The 19192-nt window shown below is 40.1% G+C and overlaps 1 protein-coding gene across 1 annotated transcript; it reads right to left on the bottom strand.

Moving 5' to 3' along the window:
• Positions 1-966: 966 nt before the first annotated feature.
• On the bottom strand, positions 967-15650 carry RCN1 (reticulocalbin 1). The gene is made up of 7 exons (XM_063438460.1): positions 15547-15650; positions 12791-13030; positions 10798-10991; positions 8184-8362; positions 6032-6092; positions 1523-1722; positions 967-1300 (listed from the first exon to the last, which is right to left on the bottom strand). Exons 2-7 carry the CDS (start codon positions 13012-13014, stop codon positions 1193-1195), a joined length of 966 nt encoding a protein of 321 aa, XP_063294530.1. The 5' UTR covers positions 13015-13030; positions 15547-15650; the 3' UTR covers positions 967-1192.
• Positions 15651-19192: the final 3542 nt, after the last annotated feature.

Raw genomic sequence — 19192 nt, forward strand, 5'->3', positions numbered from 1 at the left:
GTGATCCATGCCCCAAGTATCTATGAATACCAGTATTCAATGGTTAGTCTTTATGTGAATGACACCAGACTTTGAATAAAAGCTGAACACTAAATGTAGTTAATTCAGATTAGGACATTTATCAGCATATTAATGCTCTTCCCAATTATTCTTCGTTTATCTGGCTTCTCAGACTGACTTAATTTTTATGTATGCAATTTACAAATGATATAGGGAGGCATAAATTCTACGACAGGCGCAGCATAATTAAATTTGCGTTGGCTGGGTGCCTTGATATTTACCTGCAAGCAACAAATGCAGTATTTCAATCGCAAAATGTTTTATCATGTTCTCAGTTGCTTAGAGAATAAGACGTAATAATTACACTGAAAAGAACATTGGACTTCTTAATTAAGAAAGGATAGTTCACGGTGTCTGACCATACAAATTTCAATCCACAAACATAACATTTCTGTAACACAAAGTCTTAAAAATATGGCAAAATGATTTTACACAAATAGATTTGAAAACAATTATCTGCAAACTAACAAGTGAAGTAATGTAGGACATCAGTTTGTGTTTTGTTTTTTAACATGTTTATTAAGATACTTACATGATTAATACATGACTTTTTCTAATGTAAGTACGGTAGTTAAACGTCAATAGCCTTTTCCTGTACAGACACAAAAAAACACTTTCATCCACAATATACAGTAAAAAAAACAAACAAAAAAAAAAACAAACAAAAAAAAAAACATGTTTTTTTTCTAAACCTGTGAAATAATTGACAATCTTTTATAAAGATTTTTTTTTTTTTTTTTTTATGTACACGGAAGCTTTAATAATATAAAAAAAAAACAACCTACTGTAACATTCATCGATGGACTTACACACTTCCAAAATATCTTACACTTTAAGTGGTAGAAATATAAAGCCAATAAAAAGAAGAAAAATAAAAGTTCCGCAAAACCAGACTGTTTTCATTAAAAAAAAGTCACATTAAATCTGTCTGCAGAGCTTTTTCAAATACTAATATAATTATAGGGTAACACGTGTACCCATATTGAGGTAATACAAATAGTATAGTTTTGTTGGTGCAAATATGATGAAATTTAGTTAAAAAAAAAAATAATTAATTAAAAAAATGTCAAGTGAATAATAAAATATAAAACACAAAAGTAAAATTCACAACAAATCACAGTGTAAACATTAATCACAGCTCATCGTGATTTCTTGTGAGATCTTCTCCGTAGTTTGTTGCTTGGCTCCCGACGAACATGTTCCAGTTCTCTAAGATCTCATCCTTCGTTAGTAGTTTGTCCTAATCAGAATAAGAATTGAAAGAAAAGTCACTTTCCTGGAATGGATACATTTTATCAGGAGATGCTCCATCACCTTTTACATTCATAATAAAGATTCTGTAAATGATATAATTCAGTTCAGAGAAGGCAAAGTCGGGACAAACATTGTAAATGAAGAGGAGAAATAGAAACAGTTTGAAATTAGGTTCTCAAAATGGGGGTTCATTGCAAAGTATTTGTACCTTGTTTATGTCAGATTCATAGATTAGATGTCTGGCTTCTGCCTGTGCATGATCATAATCTTGAGGAAGAATCCAGTGTCTGATTTCATCTTTATCCATTTTGCCATCCTTATTTAGATCTCGGAAGTCGGCAAACTGCTCCCTTTCAGTCGCTACCCAATCAGGTTCTGGGCCGCCTTCTTCATGTATAAACATATCCGCTGGAAAGATAAGAAGTGGTGAAGACAAAGTCCACTTTTTGTTACTCAATAGATATTTCTTGTTTAACGTTATAACTGTGCCACTATTTGGAGGGGGGAAAAAAAATATACGTACTCTTAAAATTAAAATGTACAATAAAAAATGTATTGTATGTGAAAAAGCATGTGCCATTCACAGATGTAGGAATTTTCTATAGAGTCAACAGATACATAAACAAACATGGTCTTTATCAACTGGTCGAGGGCCAGTTTTCCTTTCACACATTACATCTTGTAATCTCAAACTTTCGAAATTGCTCAGGTGGGTTGCTGAAAAGAAAATGAAATCTATTTCTGAATGAAGAGTTGATTTGTCATTAACATATTTAATGTAATTTAGATTTAACTAAAGGGACACTTAGCACCAAAACAACGTTAGGTTAATTAAGTAGTTTTGGTGTATAGATTATGCCCCTGCAGTCTTACTTCTCAATTCTTTGACATATAGTAGTTAAATCACTTTATGCAGCCCTAGTCACAGTCTCCCTACTCACTTACTGAAAAAGTTTATATTTGCTAACTTCTTTTGTTGCACAGTGTGTTTAATTTAAACATTTTTGTTTTCTGACCTGTTAATATCCTGTCAAAGTCTGCAACAGCTGCCTGTGTGTGACTAACGTTTAATTAATAGAGCAGGAGATAATTGAGGCAGATGCAGTCTGCCCATAAAAAAAGTTAAAATCTGCCCTTAAAATACTATACCAGTTCCAACTATAAACACTAAAAAGGCTCTTCTTCCAGCTAAGAGGAAATTCCAGCGGAGATATCCAACTGGGATTTAGGAGCTCTGCTACAATAATATATTCTAAAGTAAACACATTGTGCTGTAGGATCTGATTAAAATTGTTGGAACTATTTTCATGCAGTCGTCAGTCACACAGTCAGGGGAGGTGTGGCTAGGGCTGCACAAACGGAAAAAGAAGGGATTTCACTTCTAAATGAGCAGTGAGAATGTTGGGACATTAATTATATATACACCAAAACACTTGATTTTGTGTTTATAGTATCCCTTTAATAAATCAGATTTAAAAAGTCTTCAGCAAATCAAAGAGTTTTGATCTTCCTTCAATACAGACATTCCAGTAAATTGCTAGCTTTTTAAGCCAGTTTTATGAATTGGGGAGTCACTGATTGGCTGAGAGCATCAGCTGACTACTCTCGTAGCGAATCAGCGGCCCTTCCATTTGATGCTTCCTAAGCCTTCCAGCTTCCAGAATTTGAGCAAGCAGAGAGACAGAGGGGCGTAGAGATAAGGTGCTGGGACTCATACTTTGGGTTAAACACGTTGAGAATGGTTTAACCTCTAAATGTGAGCCAGGAGCCTCCTGGCACCAAAACAACTTAATTTTGATGACATGGTGCTTGTCATAACCTGTACAGTTTTCTCTTGGAAGTGAAAGACAGGGTGAATTTTCGGCATCAACAATTACTGTTCATCTACCTGAAGCATTTAAAATAAGAATAAAATAAGTGTAAAAAGAAAGAGACGAAACAAAAGGAAACATGAATTCATGAGGAACAGGTTACTCAAGCTCAAACCTTGGTATAGAACAATTTTTAGAAAAAGCAGGTCTCTCCTCTTTTGTTTAAATTTTGGGTCGAGCGCACGGAAAATGTCAGGAGTCAAACCTGTCCATATAGCTGACTGATTCCCTGAAGCTGCAAGAAGAACGTGCTATTTGTCTAGACTGACCTACAGTACGAAAGACAATAAGACTATTATTTCACTATACAAATGCTGGATGCCTTTTGAACGTGGCCCAAGCCCTGATCTACAGAATTACGTATGGGATTTGTTTACAACTGTAAGAAGGACTCACCAGCAAGTTAATAGAAACTAGCATTTAACAAGACACAAGGCCTTTGAAAATCTCTACTGCTAATGCTATGTTTTATCACCCCCAAAAAATGGGGGGCAGCGTTAAAGAAGCATCCATTGCAATCAACAGAGCCACATTAATTGTTTTACAATGTTGACGTATGCTGTCATTTTGCTTTCTCTATATATGTCAAGGTAATACACTCAATGAAGAAACGTTTTATACTTCTAAACCAGTATTTACACAATAATAAATTGTTGACAACTACCTTATAATTATTCATAGGATAGGGCCATTGTCTGAACATTAATTATGGAAAAGAAAAATGGAATCCTGCAATCCCCTATTATCAACGTACAGAAAATTAATACAGACTTCGAGACTAAGTAAGAGTTTACAAAGAAAAGAAAAAGCAATATAATTAAAGAGGGTGTGTTTGTGTTAAAATGTGTGATTGGAAAACAAAATATCAGTCTGGGTTTCATTCTGATTTGACATTAAGAAAATACCTGTGTAAACCTCAAATAACAGAATGTCATTTTTCTCCCTGCCTACTGCTGTGAAAACAACATTCTTGATCAACACCTAAATTAAATTACTTTACCTCTCAACATTACTGAAACCACTCGGGAACACAAATCCTGTCATTAAGAGGGGGGAGGCTGACTTCTGTAGCAATGTGACATTGTACACAAACAATGTATACAATTTGTACCACTTTACTCTTGTGGAGAGAACAGCAGGGCAGTAGGTAAGCACCAACAGTGCTAGAACTTTGACCAAAGAAACATTTTAATTGCTAAAGACCCATTAAACATCTTGGGAGAGCGCTTGCTTTTTTTCCCCCTCTTATATTCAGGTTTATTTCTGCTTCATTTCATCATACACAAAAGGATACAATTATAGGTCTATTTTAAGCACACCTGCATTATTTCAAATCAGATCTATATAAAAAATGAGCTGGGTTTGAATTGCACAGTGGATAGGTAGCAAGGCCCCCAACCTATCTCTTCCCCCCCCCGCCCCCCTACTTGGCATTTGCAAGTCTCATGAAAGTTTGTTAGCAAAACATTTGTAGAAATAAAGTTGACATTTTGGAGATTAAGACTAGACCGTCTACAATTTCTGGTTTGGTTTCATAGTATGTACAACTGACGAATTTTCATTTAAAATGCTCAATAATAATAAAAAATGAAAAAAAAGGAGTGATGTCATGTGTGAAAGAACGGGTTATCATCTTATGAGATAAGTCTTTGTTATTTTATATAGGGCAAACATATTCCATAGCGCTTTACAATTAGAGAAAGGGGTAAGGAAGACCCTGTGCAAAGGAGCTTACAATCTACCTTAAAGGACCACTATAGGCACCCAGACCACTTCAGCTTAATGAAGTGGTCTGGGTGCCAGGTCCCTCTAGGACTAACCCGTTCTGCTGTAAACATAGCCGTTTCAGATAAACTGCTATGTTTACAAATGGGTTAATCCAGCCTCTAGTGGCTGTCTCATTGACAGCCGCTAGAGGCACTTCTGCGCTTCTCACTGTGATTTTCACAGTGAGAAGACGCCAGCGTCCATAGGAAAGCATTGAGAATGCTTTCCTATGAGACTGGCGCATTCAGCCGATGACGGGAAAGGAGGAGGAGAGTCCCCAGCACCAAGGGGGCCCGGCGCTGGAAAAAAGGTAAGGGATTAACCCCTTCCTCCCCCTAGTGCCCGGCGGGAGGGGGGCCCTGAGGGTGAGGGGGACCCAAAGACCCTAGAGAGCCAGGAAACGGAGTATGTTTTCCTGGCACTATAGTGGTCCTTTAACTGCATACCAAACATTATAGATATTTTTTTTTGTAAAAGGAAATCTTCACATGGACCTCTACGATATTATCTTAGTATTATGGTTTAATTCAAGACCTGATAAGTTCTATATGGAATCTCACAGTAGTTAGATTACACTTTTGTATAGTTGTGAAAAGAACATATTGCGGACCTTATATTTTTTCTTTATACTTAGTAATGATCCATTATTGTGACACTAGAAACACAAACAGCATTATTCTCTAAACTCCAATTTGAAGCAAAATACAACCGAACTGGCAAAGCTTTAGCAAACAAAAATAACTGAGAAATTCTCCAACTCAACTATAGTCATAGCTTGCTTGTTTTAGCTTTCATCCTGCAATTCTGAGTTCAATTTGATGCAATTCTGAGTTTGAATTCTGAATCAATTCTAAAAGTCAAAAAGCACTTACAAATATACAAAAATATCAATTAAATCATAAAAAGATCGAAGTGTAATGTTAAGGAATTAAGTAAATATGTCTTTTTGTGTGCTACTGATTATAGTAAAGGTCTTGTTTTTAATATGTTATTTGAAATGCTTGGGAAATCAATGACAATAAACTTGAAGCTGGAAAGGCTTGATTTAAAAAATAAAAAGGCAATAAGTGGAATCGTACCAATATATTCATCTTCATCAACAAACCCATCTCCATCCTTGTCTATGTCCTCCAACGTTTCCTATAAGAATTAAAGCATTTTAATAGTTAAACGGCTCACATCGAATTCAAAGTTTAATAACATAAGTCTATTTGGGAAGAAAGTCCAAATATTTAGGGTCTATGGCATTATTCCTCCATCACTTGATCATTAATGGTTCTTAAAATAAAAATGGTTACTAAATGCCGCACACACACAAGAGGAAACTAATTGCATTAACATAATTACTATTCAACAGGTGTCAAAATAATTTCCTGGCATAAATATCTTCAAGAATTATAGTTTAATGTGAGGACCAGCAATTTGATTTTCTATTGGGTGCGCTAATATTTAAGTAGCAGGAAGAAAATGTTTTTCCCGGAACTTCTGTGGTCAAAACAGTTATCTAATTTTAGATTAGGTTCCAGAAAAAAGTGATAACCTGCAATTTGTAAGTACTACTCCATATAAAATAGTTAAGCAAGGAATATATATTTAGATTTAGGATTTTAGATATATTTTATATATACACACACACACACACACACACATTTTATAATCATCCAGACCAACAATGTAGGCAACTTGCCCATAGTGTAGCTGCAGCGTCACACAATACTATAGTCTTGTTAATTTGGTAGGAGTCCATATGTGGTGATAAGAGTATGTGCAGTGTTTTTGAGCTGCACATACTGAGATATTGTTAATTACGTGCGGAGGGCTAGATGCACCCCCAGCACATGTGACACTGGCAGCCCAGAGCTATGTTCCAGGCTGCCTAATATTAATTCTGTGCATAAATTAAGTCTGCGGTCAGTGCGCTCCCCCCTCCGTGCAACACTGGTGTTTTGTTTTTTTTAAAATGCTTCCTCCCTACTCCCTCCCCTTGTCGACCTAGAGCAAGTGCTTGCGCTCTGAGCCAGTAAAAAGAAGGTTAGACTGCGCGCAGTCCCAGTGAGGTCAGGAAGGTGTGTGGAACAGCAGGTCTGGGAGCTGCACCAGGCGCTGGATTTCAGGTAAGTCAAACCTTTTATGCAGGTTTTACTACAAATTGAGAGGTTGGCCTTGTCCATAGGCCAAATACAGCATATTACACCAGAAAGGTCCACACTCTCAAGCTGCTTATAGTTACCCTATAAGCTGCTGTGCTTTATGCTCACTGATCCTGTTAGCTTACCCTGCTCATTGAACTGACTAAATGGTGAACCATCAATTAATTTGAGACCTGTTTTAGCAAAGAACGTGTGGGGTTCTTTACAGGGTCATATCTGCAGAAAAAGGAGCCAGCTTATCTTAGTTTCTGTTACACTGCTCAAACAAGATACTGTAATGTTACATTTTAGGATGTCACTACGGTTACATAGTTACTAACTGGAGTCTACACCAGAATGCAAAAGAACATTAGCTTAATGAAGTAGTTATGGTGTATAGATCATGTCCCTGCAGTCTCACGGCTCAATTCTCTTTAGGTGTTAAATCACTTTGTTTATGCAGCTCCAGTCACACCTTCCTGCATGTGACTTGCACAGAATTCCTTTTTTTGTACATCCTGACAAATTTAGAATTTCTTCCAAAATTATGGAGCAGGGGATTTAACCATTAGATGTCACTAGTGTATTTAAACATCTAAATTGTTTAAGAGTGTGAGTGTATGTTTCCAAATATAGCTAAGAGGGACAAAGTAAGAGGAGCAATATGGGGTAAGGAAACAAAGGTCAACAGTCAAAGTTATGTTTTAGGGTTGTAAAAAAAAAAATGGTCTTTGCCTGTGTAGCCTTGCACTGGCCTTTTAGATATGCATGTATGGAACCCAAAAAAAATAATGTATCTAGTAGATTAGAAAAATGGCAATTATTATCAGCTCCATATCAGCACACCTTCCCCCCTGATTTATCGCAAGTGGTATTAGCATGGAACTGATATGGAGTCATTTTCAGGACCTGATTTCAATGAGGGCACATCTCATAGGCCTGTAAGTAATCATGGGAGAAGTAGTTCAAGGTGGCAATGCGTTTTACTTATCCACTGCACATTTCACTCCAATAAATATTTTATAGGAGTTTAGAAGAATGAATAATTAATCTAACTCTTACTCGGAATATTGCGATGTGCAAACAGTATGCAGGAACCTACCAATATAACGATGTCCTTCATGTGCTCAAACTCCTCCGGGTGTAGAAAAGCAGTGAATTCTTCTCGGTTTGCATCTAAATCTCCGTTAAGATCTGCCCTTTTAAATCTTCGCTCATCTCGAGGCATCATTTTCTTGAAGTTAAACTGTTCTGCTGCATCTTGAAATTCTTCTGGATTTGCTGCATTGGAAGATTCAAAATAATATCAATGAACCCGCAGGATTTTAGGAATTGGACACACAAATCTAACAGACTTAATATCCACTTGAACCATGCTCCTGCCAGATACTTTCTCCTGCCAGATGATTTTAGCACTCTTTAAAGCATTTTGAAATGTAATATATATGTACACATATATACACACACACACATACACACACACAAACTGATTTGAACCTGACATTTTCTGTATCTTTAATTGTTGGAAAATAAGAAAGGGACATTACAAAACAATTCTAGTTTGGCTGGCTGTACAAGCCAACAAATACACACAAGCATAAACATGCCTTTAATATGAATCATGTGGTAGGAGTGCTCACCAACTATTTTGCATGCGTGTAAAAAATAAAAAAAACAGATAAAAAAAAACCTGCTATTCTGATTTTTTTATTTTCATTTTTATGGAATACAGTCTTTTCTACTTTTTGTAGATATACGAACAAAGCCTTATCTAATCATGTGAAGAATATGGAAACCATCAGTCAGGAACCAGGTTATCACTGACAGGTCAATAAATCGGTGTCTCGCTTTCTGTCAGATCTCCATGTGTTCTCAAAGTCTTTAAGTATATTTATAGCTTTAAATCAGGATGTGCAACAAAAGAAAGAAAAACGAACAAGCACGGCGCCCACATTTGTTCGGGCTTATGAATAACTAATTAAGAAAAACACTGTTACATTACGAACTGGGAAATGTGATCAGAGGTATCGGAGCTGGGTTGGGTTTTGCCCCTTGAACCCATTACTTGTTTTCCTTGTACAGTGGGTGGTATATCACTTGTAAGTGAGCAGGGAGATATGTGGCTCTGATCACACTAGTTCTGCCTTCTTTAGAATAAGAGTAGTGATATAGGACATCAGAAATTCATAATTCTACAGCGCGGAGTTCTGTGTGATTTTACCATGCATCATTCTACATGCTTTGTGCTGCCCATATACCAGCGTCTTATATAGTACTATGTTCTAAAAATTAAAGGAACGTTGTCATTTTCTGGATTATTCACTGAAGCATAAATTGTTGAAAAAACAAAGTGAACTAAATTTTAAGACCACAAAAGCAAAATAAAAAAAAAAAATAAAAAATTCTAGTTTGGCTATAAATTTTAGTTTGGGTAATTTGGTTTAAATATCAAAACCCAGCAATTCATGCTATATTGATTAATCTGGCTTCTACAAAATGTATCCCAACGACAGCTAGAAATACCTGCAGCCTCAGAAACCCAATAATCTATGATTAATGAGATATCTAATAATGCAGCAGTCTAGAAATAGCTTTTAATAGAGGATCGGTCAGATAAGTATTTTTACAGAAGACCTGATTGGGCTTTAGATTATTACGTCTATATTTGTGTAGGTAACACTATTTACATATTGGAGTGTCAATATAAAAAAGACTTTGAAATAATAATATGATGCTTGATTACAGTTTGCAGTTATTACAGTTTGCTACTATTGAGTTTGATTTTAATAGCCAAATCCAATGTAGAAGATTCTTTCTCAGTGGTACATTCCATTTTAGTAAGGCTTGTATATGTGGTATGTCAAATATCGAAGTGACTTGAGAACTCGTTAGAGAATGCCAACAGAAGCCCTAAAACAAATCGTGTGAGCTAGTGTGCTGGCAAATCTCTGCTCAGGTCTCAAACAAATTTTAATTTATTGAGTCAGTGAAGAGAGAATTTATACTATTTGCATACCAGACCAAAAAGATGATTGCTCCTGCCTTCTGGGTCTGTTGTTGGTAATCTGTCATTGAAACCCCTCAAAGCACTGTGAACATGCGGCTCTGGATTACTTAGGTGGGCCATAAGAAAAAGCGAACTAGCCACAAATAGAATTTAAAGGAAAATCCCTGGCATTATAACCACCCAATCTCTTTGAAGTGGTTATGAATTCTGATGTGTCCTGGCAACACCCCTCCACTCACTGTTAAATGGTTTACTTATGGTTTAACAGTAATCAAGAGACCCTGGCCGTCAGGGGTGCCTCTATTTCCACTTTAGATCACCTTGTCTCATTAACCCATGCAGCAATGGGGAAAGTCATAGAGTGAGGGCGTCGCATGAATGCCCTCAGCCTATCACTGCCGCCTATTGCCCATACGGATTTTTATAGGACATAAATGCACATAATGAACGCTGAGAATGGACAAAAGCCCAAGTAGTTTGCTCTCAGCTGGCTAATGTAAAAAATAACTAACAGTTACCCAACAGGTATACACAAAGGCATTTCAAAATTTAAAATGTAAGCATGGCAGGACTCCTGAAACCCCAAGAGTCACAAAGCAATTGATAATATTAACAACCCTACTTTTATTTATTTAAACATTTATTAAACATTTTTGACAGAATTACAAAAGTAATCTTAAACCAACACGATGCACGGGAAAAACCTTACCCAGATAATATCCATAAGTGGCTTGTTTGTACTCTTCCCAAGAAATATGATTATCTTTATTGACATCATAGTCCTTCCAGACCCGTGCGACATTTTCATAGACGTATCTCTTCTGTACTCGTTTAATCCAGGATGTTAGTTCTTCAGTCTCAATGAAGCCATTGTTATCACTATCTATTCTGTCAGCTATTTTCCTGTAAAGAGACATTAGCATAAAGCTCAGCGGATAAAAACAATACACAATACTCCATCAGGTGTTTCCTTATACCCCACCAGATTGCTGGAGGTATGTGAACACAATCAGCACCTTCCTGCATGTTTGTGGCTATGCCCTAGCTGGGCGCAATTTTTGGAAAAGGCCACCACCCATCAAATCCTTAACCTCCTTAAACTTACCTCCCAGAGAGAAGTGCTGCTTTACTACACTAAGTATCCCCACAAACCATGTAAATCATCTCTGTTGGCAACAAAATATCTGATCCCACCCTACTGGAGGAAAGTTGATCTCTCAAACTACTAATTGCTATAGAAAGGTGGAAGAGATGTCTGCACTTCTAAATCCCACCATAAAAAATAGTTCTTCGGGCGTAGTCCTTGCTCCCTACTGTGACACTTAAAGGGTATCTTGTATTAGCATGTTTTCTGTGTTTGCAGCCTAAGTACTCTCATGCAAGTACTGTTAGATGAAACTGTATCACATTTCATCATTAAAATGTTATCCAAACGTACCCTATTGGTTGCTAGCAGGGTTATTCACTGAATAAGAAATGTATGGAGAATTTAAAAATTCACTTAATTTCACAATACATTATAAAGCCAGTCACGTTTTCACATCAACTATCTTGGCTCCAACTTTAAAATTCCCCTTTAATGTCCAGCAATGTAAAATAAATAAAATAAAAAAATAAAAAATATATGAATGGGAGCCAGTCTCTAATGTTGGGAAATGTTAAAGCAATATATTTCCTTGCCTACAAGTTATAATTAACTAGAAGTAATGTGATGCCTCCTGGAGAGTGTCAGGTAAGTGGGTGGCATTTTTACCCTTCCTCACAGATTTCATTCCAACCTTTGAATTGAGTCTATTGACAAGAATTCCACAGGCTCCAATGTGCCACGTTATCAGCCTGGTAAGGGGACTCCTCTGTCATCTGATCCAACACCCTCCTCATTTTGAAGGAGCTAATTGTTAACTCTTTAAGAACCAGTGTAACTTCACGCTGCCATGACAATCGGAATAGCCTGCATATTTAGTATTGGCAGCACATGGGTGAGACGTTCTATTTTCATACAGAATGTTTGAGGACCACAGGATTGCTAGGACATAATAATTTGATCACTAGTACTTAAGGGGTTAAAGGGTGTGGGAGTATAAAGCGGTGTATGGGTGGACGCATGTTATACAGGTGATAAATATTTTCAGGTTTTTCTTTAAAATAAAAAATAAAAACTGTCAATATAAGAAATGTGCAGAATGTAAATTAGGGATTGATAAAAGGACCAGCCCTTGTAAGACTCCAACGTCATTATGCTTGGACATGTTTAAAGGAACACTCCAACCCCTGACCCCCTCTGTGTAAAAAGTCAAACTGTTTGCTAATAATTTGACTTCTGGATGAATGTCCCTTCTGCCAGGGAAGCACCAGCTAGGAGCTTCTGTGAGCTCCTCTAAATGTGTCAATGGACTGCTCTGAGCCAATGAGCTAAGCCCTAACCTGCTGGGACTTCTGGCTTTCACAGTAGCTGGGACGGACCCCAGGTCTGAAGTCAAGCCCTAAACAAACGGTTTGACTATTTGCATGTGAGGGCCAGAGCACTCCTGGCCCTATAAACCCCTAAAGCTTACTGTAGTAGTTGTGGTGCATGGGGTGTTCCTTTTGGGCAAAATATCAGGACCCTACAACTAGGGTTCAATGTTTCGGCTATGCACAATAAACATTATAAATGATGTATTAGTAGGGACCACCCAAAATGCACGTTTAACGAGTCTCACCCCAGTCTTTCTTTGCTCTCCTCTGGGGTGAGTTGGTCGAAAGTCTTGGACTCATCCTTCCCCAGGAAAGCCTCATGGTCCAGCTGGAAGCTCTGGTTATCCTCAGGAATTTGGTTGTTGAGCTCCGGGTCCAGGCGGATCCTCTCCTTGCGGAAGGTGGGCTTGGCGAGTATCTGCTTGGTACACAGTAACAGCAGCAAGTACAAGAAGCTGCAAGGATCCATTCTCTTCCAGAGGACCCTAGGGGAACAAACAGAGTTGGACTAAGAGGAGAAATGAACACCTGTTTCCGCAGCAAGCACGCCCTCAGGCAGTGCATCAACTTGCATTTCTTGCTGCCTGCACTTCAGTCTGCACCTCTCACCACAGGCTGCTTATTAGCTCACAAACATTCCAACACATTCAGTCTTTTTCTCACACATTGCCAAGCACACTTATCCTCACCACAGCTCACACTTGTTCCTACAGCTCTGAAATTGGCTCACATGCAGCACACTGGCTCTTGCAAATGTCTGCACTAAATGGAACAATTGTAGATATTAAGCCTATTTGTAGATTTCACTTGGCATTCCAAATTTCTGCCTGAACTGTCCCTGGCTTGCTCACACTTCTTTACTTACCCTCAAAATGCCCGTACCCACTTTCCGCTAGTTATGTATTTTCCTCCATGTGTTCACTGATCCATAGAAGCAGTTCAAATGTCTCCTTTGTCAAAGCACCTTTAACCACGTGTCGGACCTCACGCAAGCCCCCCGACCCTGGGATGGACTACCCTTGAGTTCCTGACCTTGCACCGGACCCCTCTCAACCGTTCTGACCCTGTGTTACACCCCTCTCAACCACTCAGACTCTGCGTCGGAAACCTGCCAGCCACTAAGACTCTGCGTCGGAAACCTGCCAGCCACTAAGACTCTGCGTCGGAAACCTGCCAGCCACTAAGACTCTGCGTCGGAAACCTGCCAGCCACTAAGACTCTGCGTCGGAAACCTGCCAGCCACTAAGACTCTGCGTCGGAAACCTGCCAGCCACTAAGACTCTGCGTCGGAAACCTGCCAGCCACTAAGACTCTGCGTCGGAAACCTGCCAGCCACTAAGACTCTGCGTCGGAAACCTGCCAGCCACTAAGACTCTGCGTCGGAAACCTGCCAGCCACTAAGACTCTGCGTCGGAAACCTGCCAGCCACTAAGACTCTGCGTCGGAAACCTGCCAGCCACTAAGACTCTGCGTCGGAAACCTGTCAGCCACTAAGACTCTGCGTCGGAAACCTGTCAGCCACTAAGACTCTGCGTCGGAAACCTGTCAGCCACTAAGACTCTGCGTCGGAAACCTGTCAACCACTAAGACTCTGCGTCGGAAACCTGTCAACCACTAAGACTCTGCGTCGGAAACCTGTCAACCACTAAGACTCTGCGTCGCACCCCTGTCAACCACTAAGACTCTGCGTCGCACCCCTGTCAACCACTAAGACTCTGCGTCGCACCCCTGTCAACCACTAAGACTCTGCGTCGCACCCCTGTCAACCACTAAGACTCTGCGTCGCACCCCTGTCAACCACTAAGACTCTGCGTCGCACCCCTGTCAACCACTAAGACTCTGCGTCGCACCCCTGTCAACCACTAAGACTCTGAGTCCCCCTGACAACCATTCCCCTCTGTGTGTCGGACGCCTTTCGATCAACTTGTGCCTGCATTGGACCTGTCTCTAGACGCTGTAAAGGATCCCTCGTCACCCCCAGAATCTGTATCTGACCTTTTTTGAACACTCTAACCCTGCCTCATACAATACTCATCTACATGACCAATATAGTAACAAGAGATCACAAAACCATTTACACTGCCACTAAACCAGCATGAGTCTCCACCAGCATCACTTCACACTCATTCATTAACTCACACTCATGGCCCCCACATTAACAGGTCCCCATGAGTCCCCACTCACTCACAGCCAATCCAGCTGTATTAACTCACACTCATTCATTCATTAACATGAACTCACTCACATGGCCCCACATTAACAGGTCCCCATGAGTCCCCACTCACATACAGCCAAGATAGCTGTATGAACTCACACTCATTCATTAACATGAACTCACTCACATGGCCCCCACATTAACAAGTCCCCACTCACTCACAGCCAATCCAGCTGTATGAACTCACACTCATTCATTAACATGAACTCACTCACATGGCCCCCACATTAACAGGTCCCCATGAGTCCCCACTCACTCACAGCCAATCCAGCTGTATGAACTCACACTCATTCATTAACATGAACTCACTCACATGGCCCCCACATTAACAGGTCCCCATGAGTCCCCACTCACAGCCAATCCAGCTGTATGAACTCACACTCATTCATTAACGTGAACTCACTCACATGGCCCCCACATTAACAGGTCCCCATGAGTCCCCACTCACTTACAGCCAATCCAGCTGTATGAACTCACACTCATTCTCAGCCCCTGCAATGAGCATGCACTCCCTCACTGACCCACTTTCTGGAAATACAGCACACTCAGCCCTTCACTCACTCAGCACACTTACTCAACCCAGCTGCCTCTCTAACAGGAACGGATAAAAAGGGGAACTCAGCTGTTATAGAACTACAACTCCCATGATGCTCTGCCCTTTGCACAGCTGGCAAAGCATCATGGGAGTTGTAGTTCTGCAGCAGCTGAGCCCTCCATGACACACTAAATGCAGCATTCCATGATATTATACAGGAGTCCACTCAGTAAAGCCCTGCTTGCACTTACTGCAGTCCTCAGCATGCACTCACTGCCCCTCCTCAGGATGCACTCACAGCCTCACTCAGCCTCACACAGCTCTGGACATTTAAAGAGTTTCCCTCAGTTCGTCCAATCAGAGGCGGCGACTCACACGGCCTCAGTCTCCTCTGAACGTTCCATTCTCTCCCGCGCGCTGTGATTGGCTGAGAGGGACACGGGGACTGGGAGGGGTGAGGACGCCACGTTGCAGGGCAGCCTGGGGCTACATTTAGTGCAGGGATTCCTGCTGGCAGTGTGGGGGTTAAATGGCAGCTCTGAGTGTGGGCAGTGTCAGTGTGAGGCATTTATAAATAATATTATTCTACAGCCCAACAAAAATATAGCATTATTAGTATTAATTATACAAAATAAAGCTGTGTTAGGTTTGGGGTGAAAGTGTCAGTTTTTGGTTGCAAACCTTATCTTGTGGTAAATTATTATCATTATTATTAGTATTTATATAGCACCAACTACCGCAGCGCTTTACAATATTAGTAAAAAAGGGCGAAATGTAACAATAAAGGAGGCAATTACAAAGTGTTCCAGGAATAATAGATTGATGAGGACCTTGCTCAAAGAGCTTACAATCTAGAGGATCAACATAGAGCCAATGTAAAGAGGATGCAGTCAGCAGTGATAGCTGTACATTATACAGGTGGTCCTCACTTTACAACCTACCTGTTTTACGACGGCTCGCACTTACAACTCGCTCTCTAGTGTGGGGATTCAAGGCATTCCCCACGTTAGAGAGCTGCTCTATGTTTGGGGAAATTTCATTGAACATAGATTTGTGTGATTCCCTGCGCTAGTTAACTGGTCAATGTTCGGAGAAATTCCTGCTAGGGCATCCTCACTTACCGGCCAATTCGTTTTATGACTGAGTCGTAAGAACTCAGTCGGTAAGTGAGGACTGACTGTATTTCTAACAGCATACCTTCCAACCACATTTTACTGTTACCAGTGGGAGATAAAAGGTCCTGGCCATGTTTGGTGTAACATGGTGGCCGAGGGGGCATGTCCTTTCAGACTGCTAGCCACCAGACAGTACCAATGATGCACATTGTATCACTGGCGTGATACCCATTCCTGCTCCATTTTCAAACCACACAATTTTACAAGAAATGAGATGATAATGGACGAAATTCTGGATGAGCTGCATGGGAATTGTGTAACTACAGGACATGTATTTATAAACTACACTGTTAATTACCCTCAGCCAGTCTCGACCAACCCTAATTACAGGAGGTAGAAGTTATACCTGTACTATTGAATATTGCTATTCAGTGACCACGTTTCAAATTATTTAGACAAGTTGGTCAGAACGGGCCTGACAGTGGAACTTGTTACTTCCTGTCTGCTTGTTCCAACCATCTTTCCAATTGTCTTAAGTTGTTGTTATAAAAATTTATTAAGACGACCACAAGAGCACAGCGCCGTTATGTGTCAAAATGTGTAAGAGTCAAGTGAATGGGGTTTATTCACAAAATTCCAATTTGTAGCAAAATCTGGGATATAATGGCCAAGCTACAACTAATTTGTAAAAAAAATAAAAATAAACTCCAGATCAGCTATTTTAGCTTCAGTTTTAATTCACTCCAATTTGTGAATAAATGCCAATTAGTTGAGCTATGGTGCCCTTACCAGGTGATCATGTCGTTGGGAAACACATAAACACAGATGTAAAATTTCACTAGTAGCCGTCGGTATAAGAACTTACCACCATCTGGCGCCCTTAGAACCCAATGCACGAAACTGGAAACTGAAATTGGCAGCCAGCAAAAATATCCCTAAACTTTAGTATTAATATTTTGCCGTATAGATCTGTGAATACATGATCTGTATCTGTGTATGGTGTTTAAAATTAATATTACTGCTACCAATATTATAAAGATGTGTTTTACCAGCTGAGAGAGACGAACATTGATGCTATCTGTTAGTGGCAAACTGTTTTTCACAAAGAAACATAGAATATTGGCTAACTTGATATTTTAAAACATAGCTGCCATTTATGACAGTGGTTTTCAACAAGCCAACACAACATGTGCCCCAAAGATATTGGGTTTAATTCCTGAACATCATGTTGTAGTGAATATACATTGTAAAATGTTTTCTGGAATAGTCAAACTACGACTATATCCATGACTATTTACTAATTTTACTATATATAGTTCATATATACATTGATTAGTTGATAAAACTCATAGAATTCAGAAATGTAACAAGTCGAATGTAACTCATACAGCAGGAAACACTTTGACCTCATCTTCACCACTCTCTGTACCACCTCTAATCTCTCCAATGTTCCATTTCCTCTATCTGACCACCATCTGCTGACCTATGACATCGGCATAACCGTACCCAAATTTCACCACCCTCAACTCTCCAATCTCGCAGAAACCTCCACTGCCTTGGTCTCCTGCATTTCTCCACCAAACTCCAAACTCCTATACCCATCTCAAATCTAACTTGCCCTAACTCTACAACTCCACTCTCTCCTCTCAACTAGACATCATGGCACCTCCTACATTTAAACGCAGCAAGCGCTCCCAATCACAACCCAGGCACACCAAGCTGACCCAATATCTCAAAAATGTTCCAGAACTGCTGGAACTCACTTTGCACCGGACTTCCTCCACTATAAATTTATGCTGCGCTCCTACACTTTGACTCTTTCCTCTGCAAAAGTAAATTACTTCAACACCCTCATAAGCACACTGTCCCGCCAACCCAAATGCCTATTTCACACTTTTAATGCTCTCCTTTGCCTTGTTGCTCCCCCTCCTCCTACCACCTTGTCCACCTCAAACTTTGCAACTCACTTCACAGACGATTTCTACAATCAGGGAAGATATCTCTAACTTATCTCCCTTCTCTTTCAATACATCACCCAAACCAACTCACTCCACTGCTCTTTGCTCATTCGCATCTACTACAACGGAAGAGATTTCTGCTCTGCTCCGGTCCTCCCGCCCCACCACCTGTTCCCTCGATCCTATTCCCTCATGTCTCATCCACACCCTGTCTCCCTCTCTTGCTCTTCCTCTCACTAAAATTTTCAGTCTCCCCCTTTCCTCCGGCACATTTCCTTCACCCTTCAAGCATGCTAACATAACGCCAATTCTGAAAAAGCCTTGACCCCAACTCCCCATCCAACTACCGCCCTATATCGCTACTGCCATTTGCCTCCAGGATAGTTGACAGAGTGGTGTATGCAAGGTTGACATACTTCCTCAATTCCAACTCTCTGCTTGACCCGCTTCAGTCTGGATTCCGCGCTCATCACTCTGTTGAAACAGCTGTGACCAAAGTATCGCTGCTAAATCTCGTGGCCATTACTCTATCCTAATTCTCCTTGATCTTTTTGCTGCCTTTGACACTGTTGATCATCAACAGCTTTTTCTCATTCTCCGTAATCTCGGTCTACAAGATACTGCTCTGTCCCTGTGCCCCTCTCTGTTGACGTTGCCCAAGGTTCTGTCCTTGGTTCCCTACTGTTCTCCATCTATACTGCCTCCCTTGGTAAACTCATCAGCTCCTTTGGCTTTCATTATCATTTAAATGCAGATGACACACAAATCTACCTGTCCTCTCCTGATCTCTCTCCGCCCATCTTGATTTGTGTCTCTGACTGCCT

Source organism: Pelobates fuscus, chromosome 12 (genome assembly GCF_036172605.1).
Source record: "Pelobates fuscus isolate aPelFus1 chromosome 12, aPelFus1.pri, whole genome shotgun sequence".
Classification (NCBI taxonomy): Eukaryota; Metazoa; Chordata; class Amphibia; order Anura; family Pelobatidae; genus Pelobates; species Pelobates fuscus.

Bases quoted from the DNA above. Each gene is read 5' to 3' on its own strand.
- RCN1 (XM_063438460.1), bottom strand. From the start codon at position 13,014: ATGGATCCTTGCAGCTTCTTGTACTTGCTGCTGTTACTGTGTACCAAG. The intron at 6,093-8,183 runs GTAGGTTCCTGC...TAATTCTTATAG, and splicing joins TGAAGGACATCGTTATATTG to GAAACGTTGGAGGACATAGA. The intron at 1,301-1,522 runs GTACAAATACTT...TATTCTGATTAG, and splicing joins ATGAATCTGACATAAACAAG to GACAAACTACTAACGAAGGA.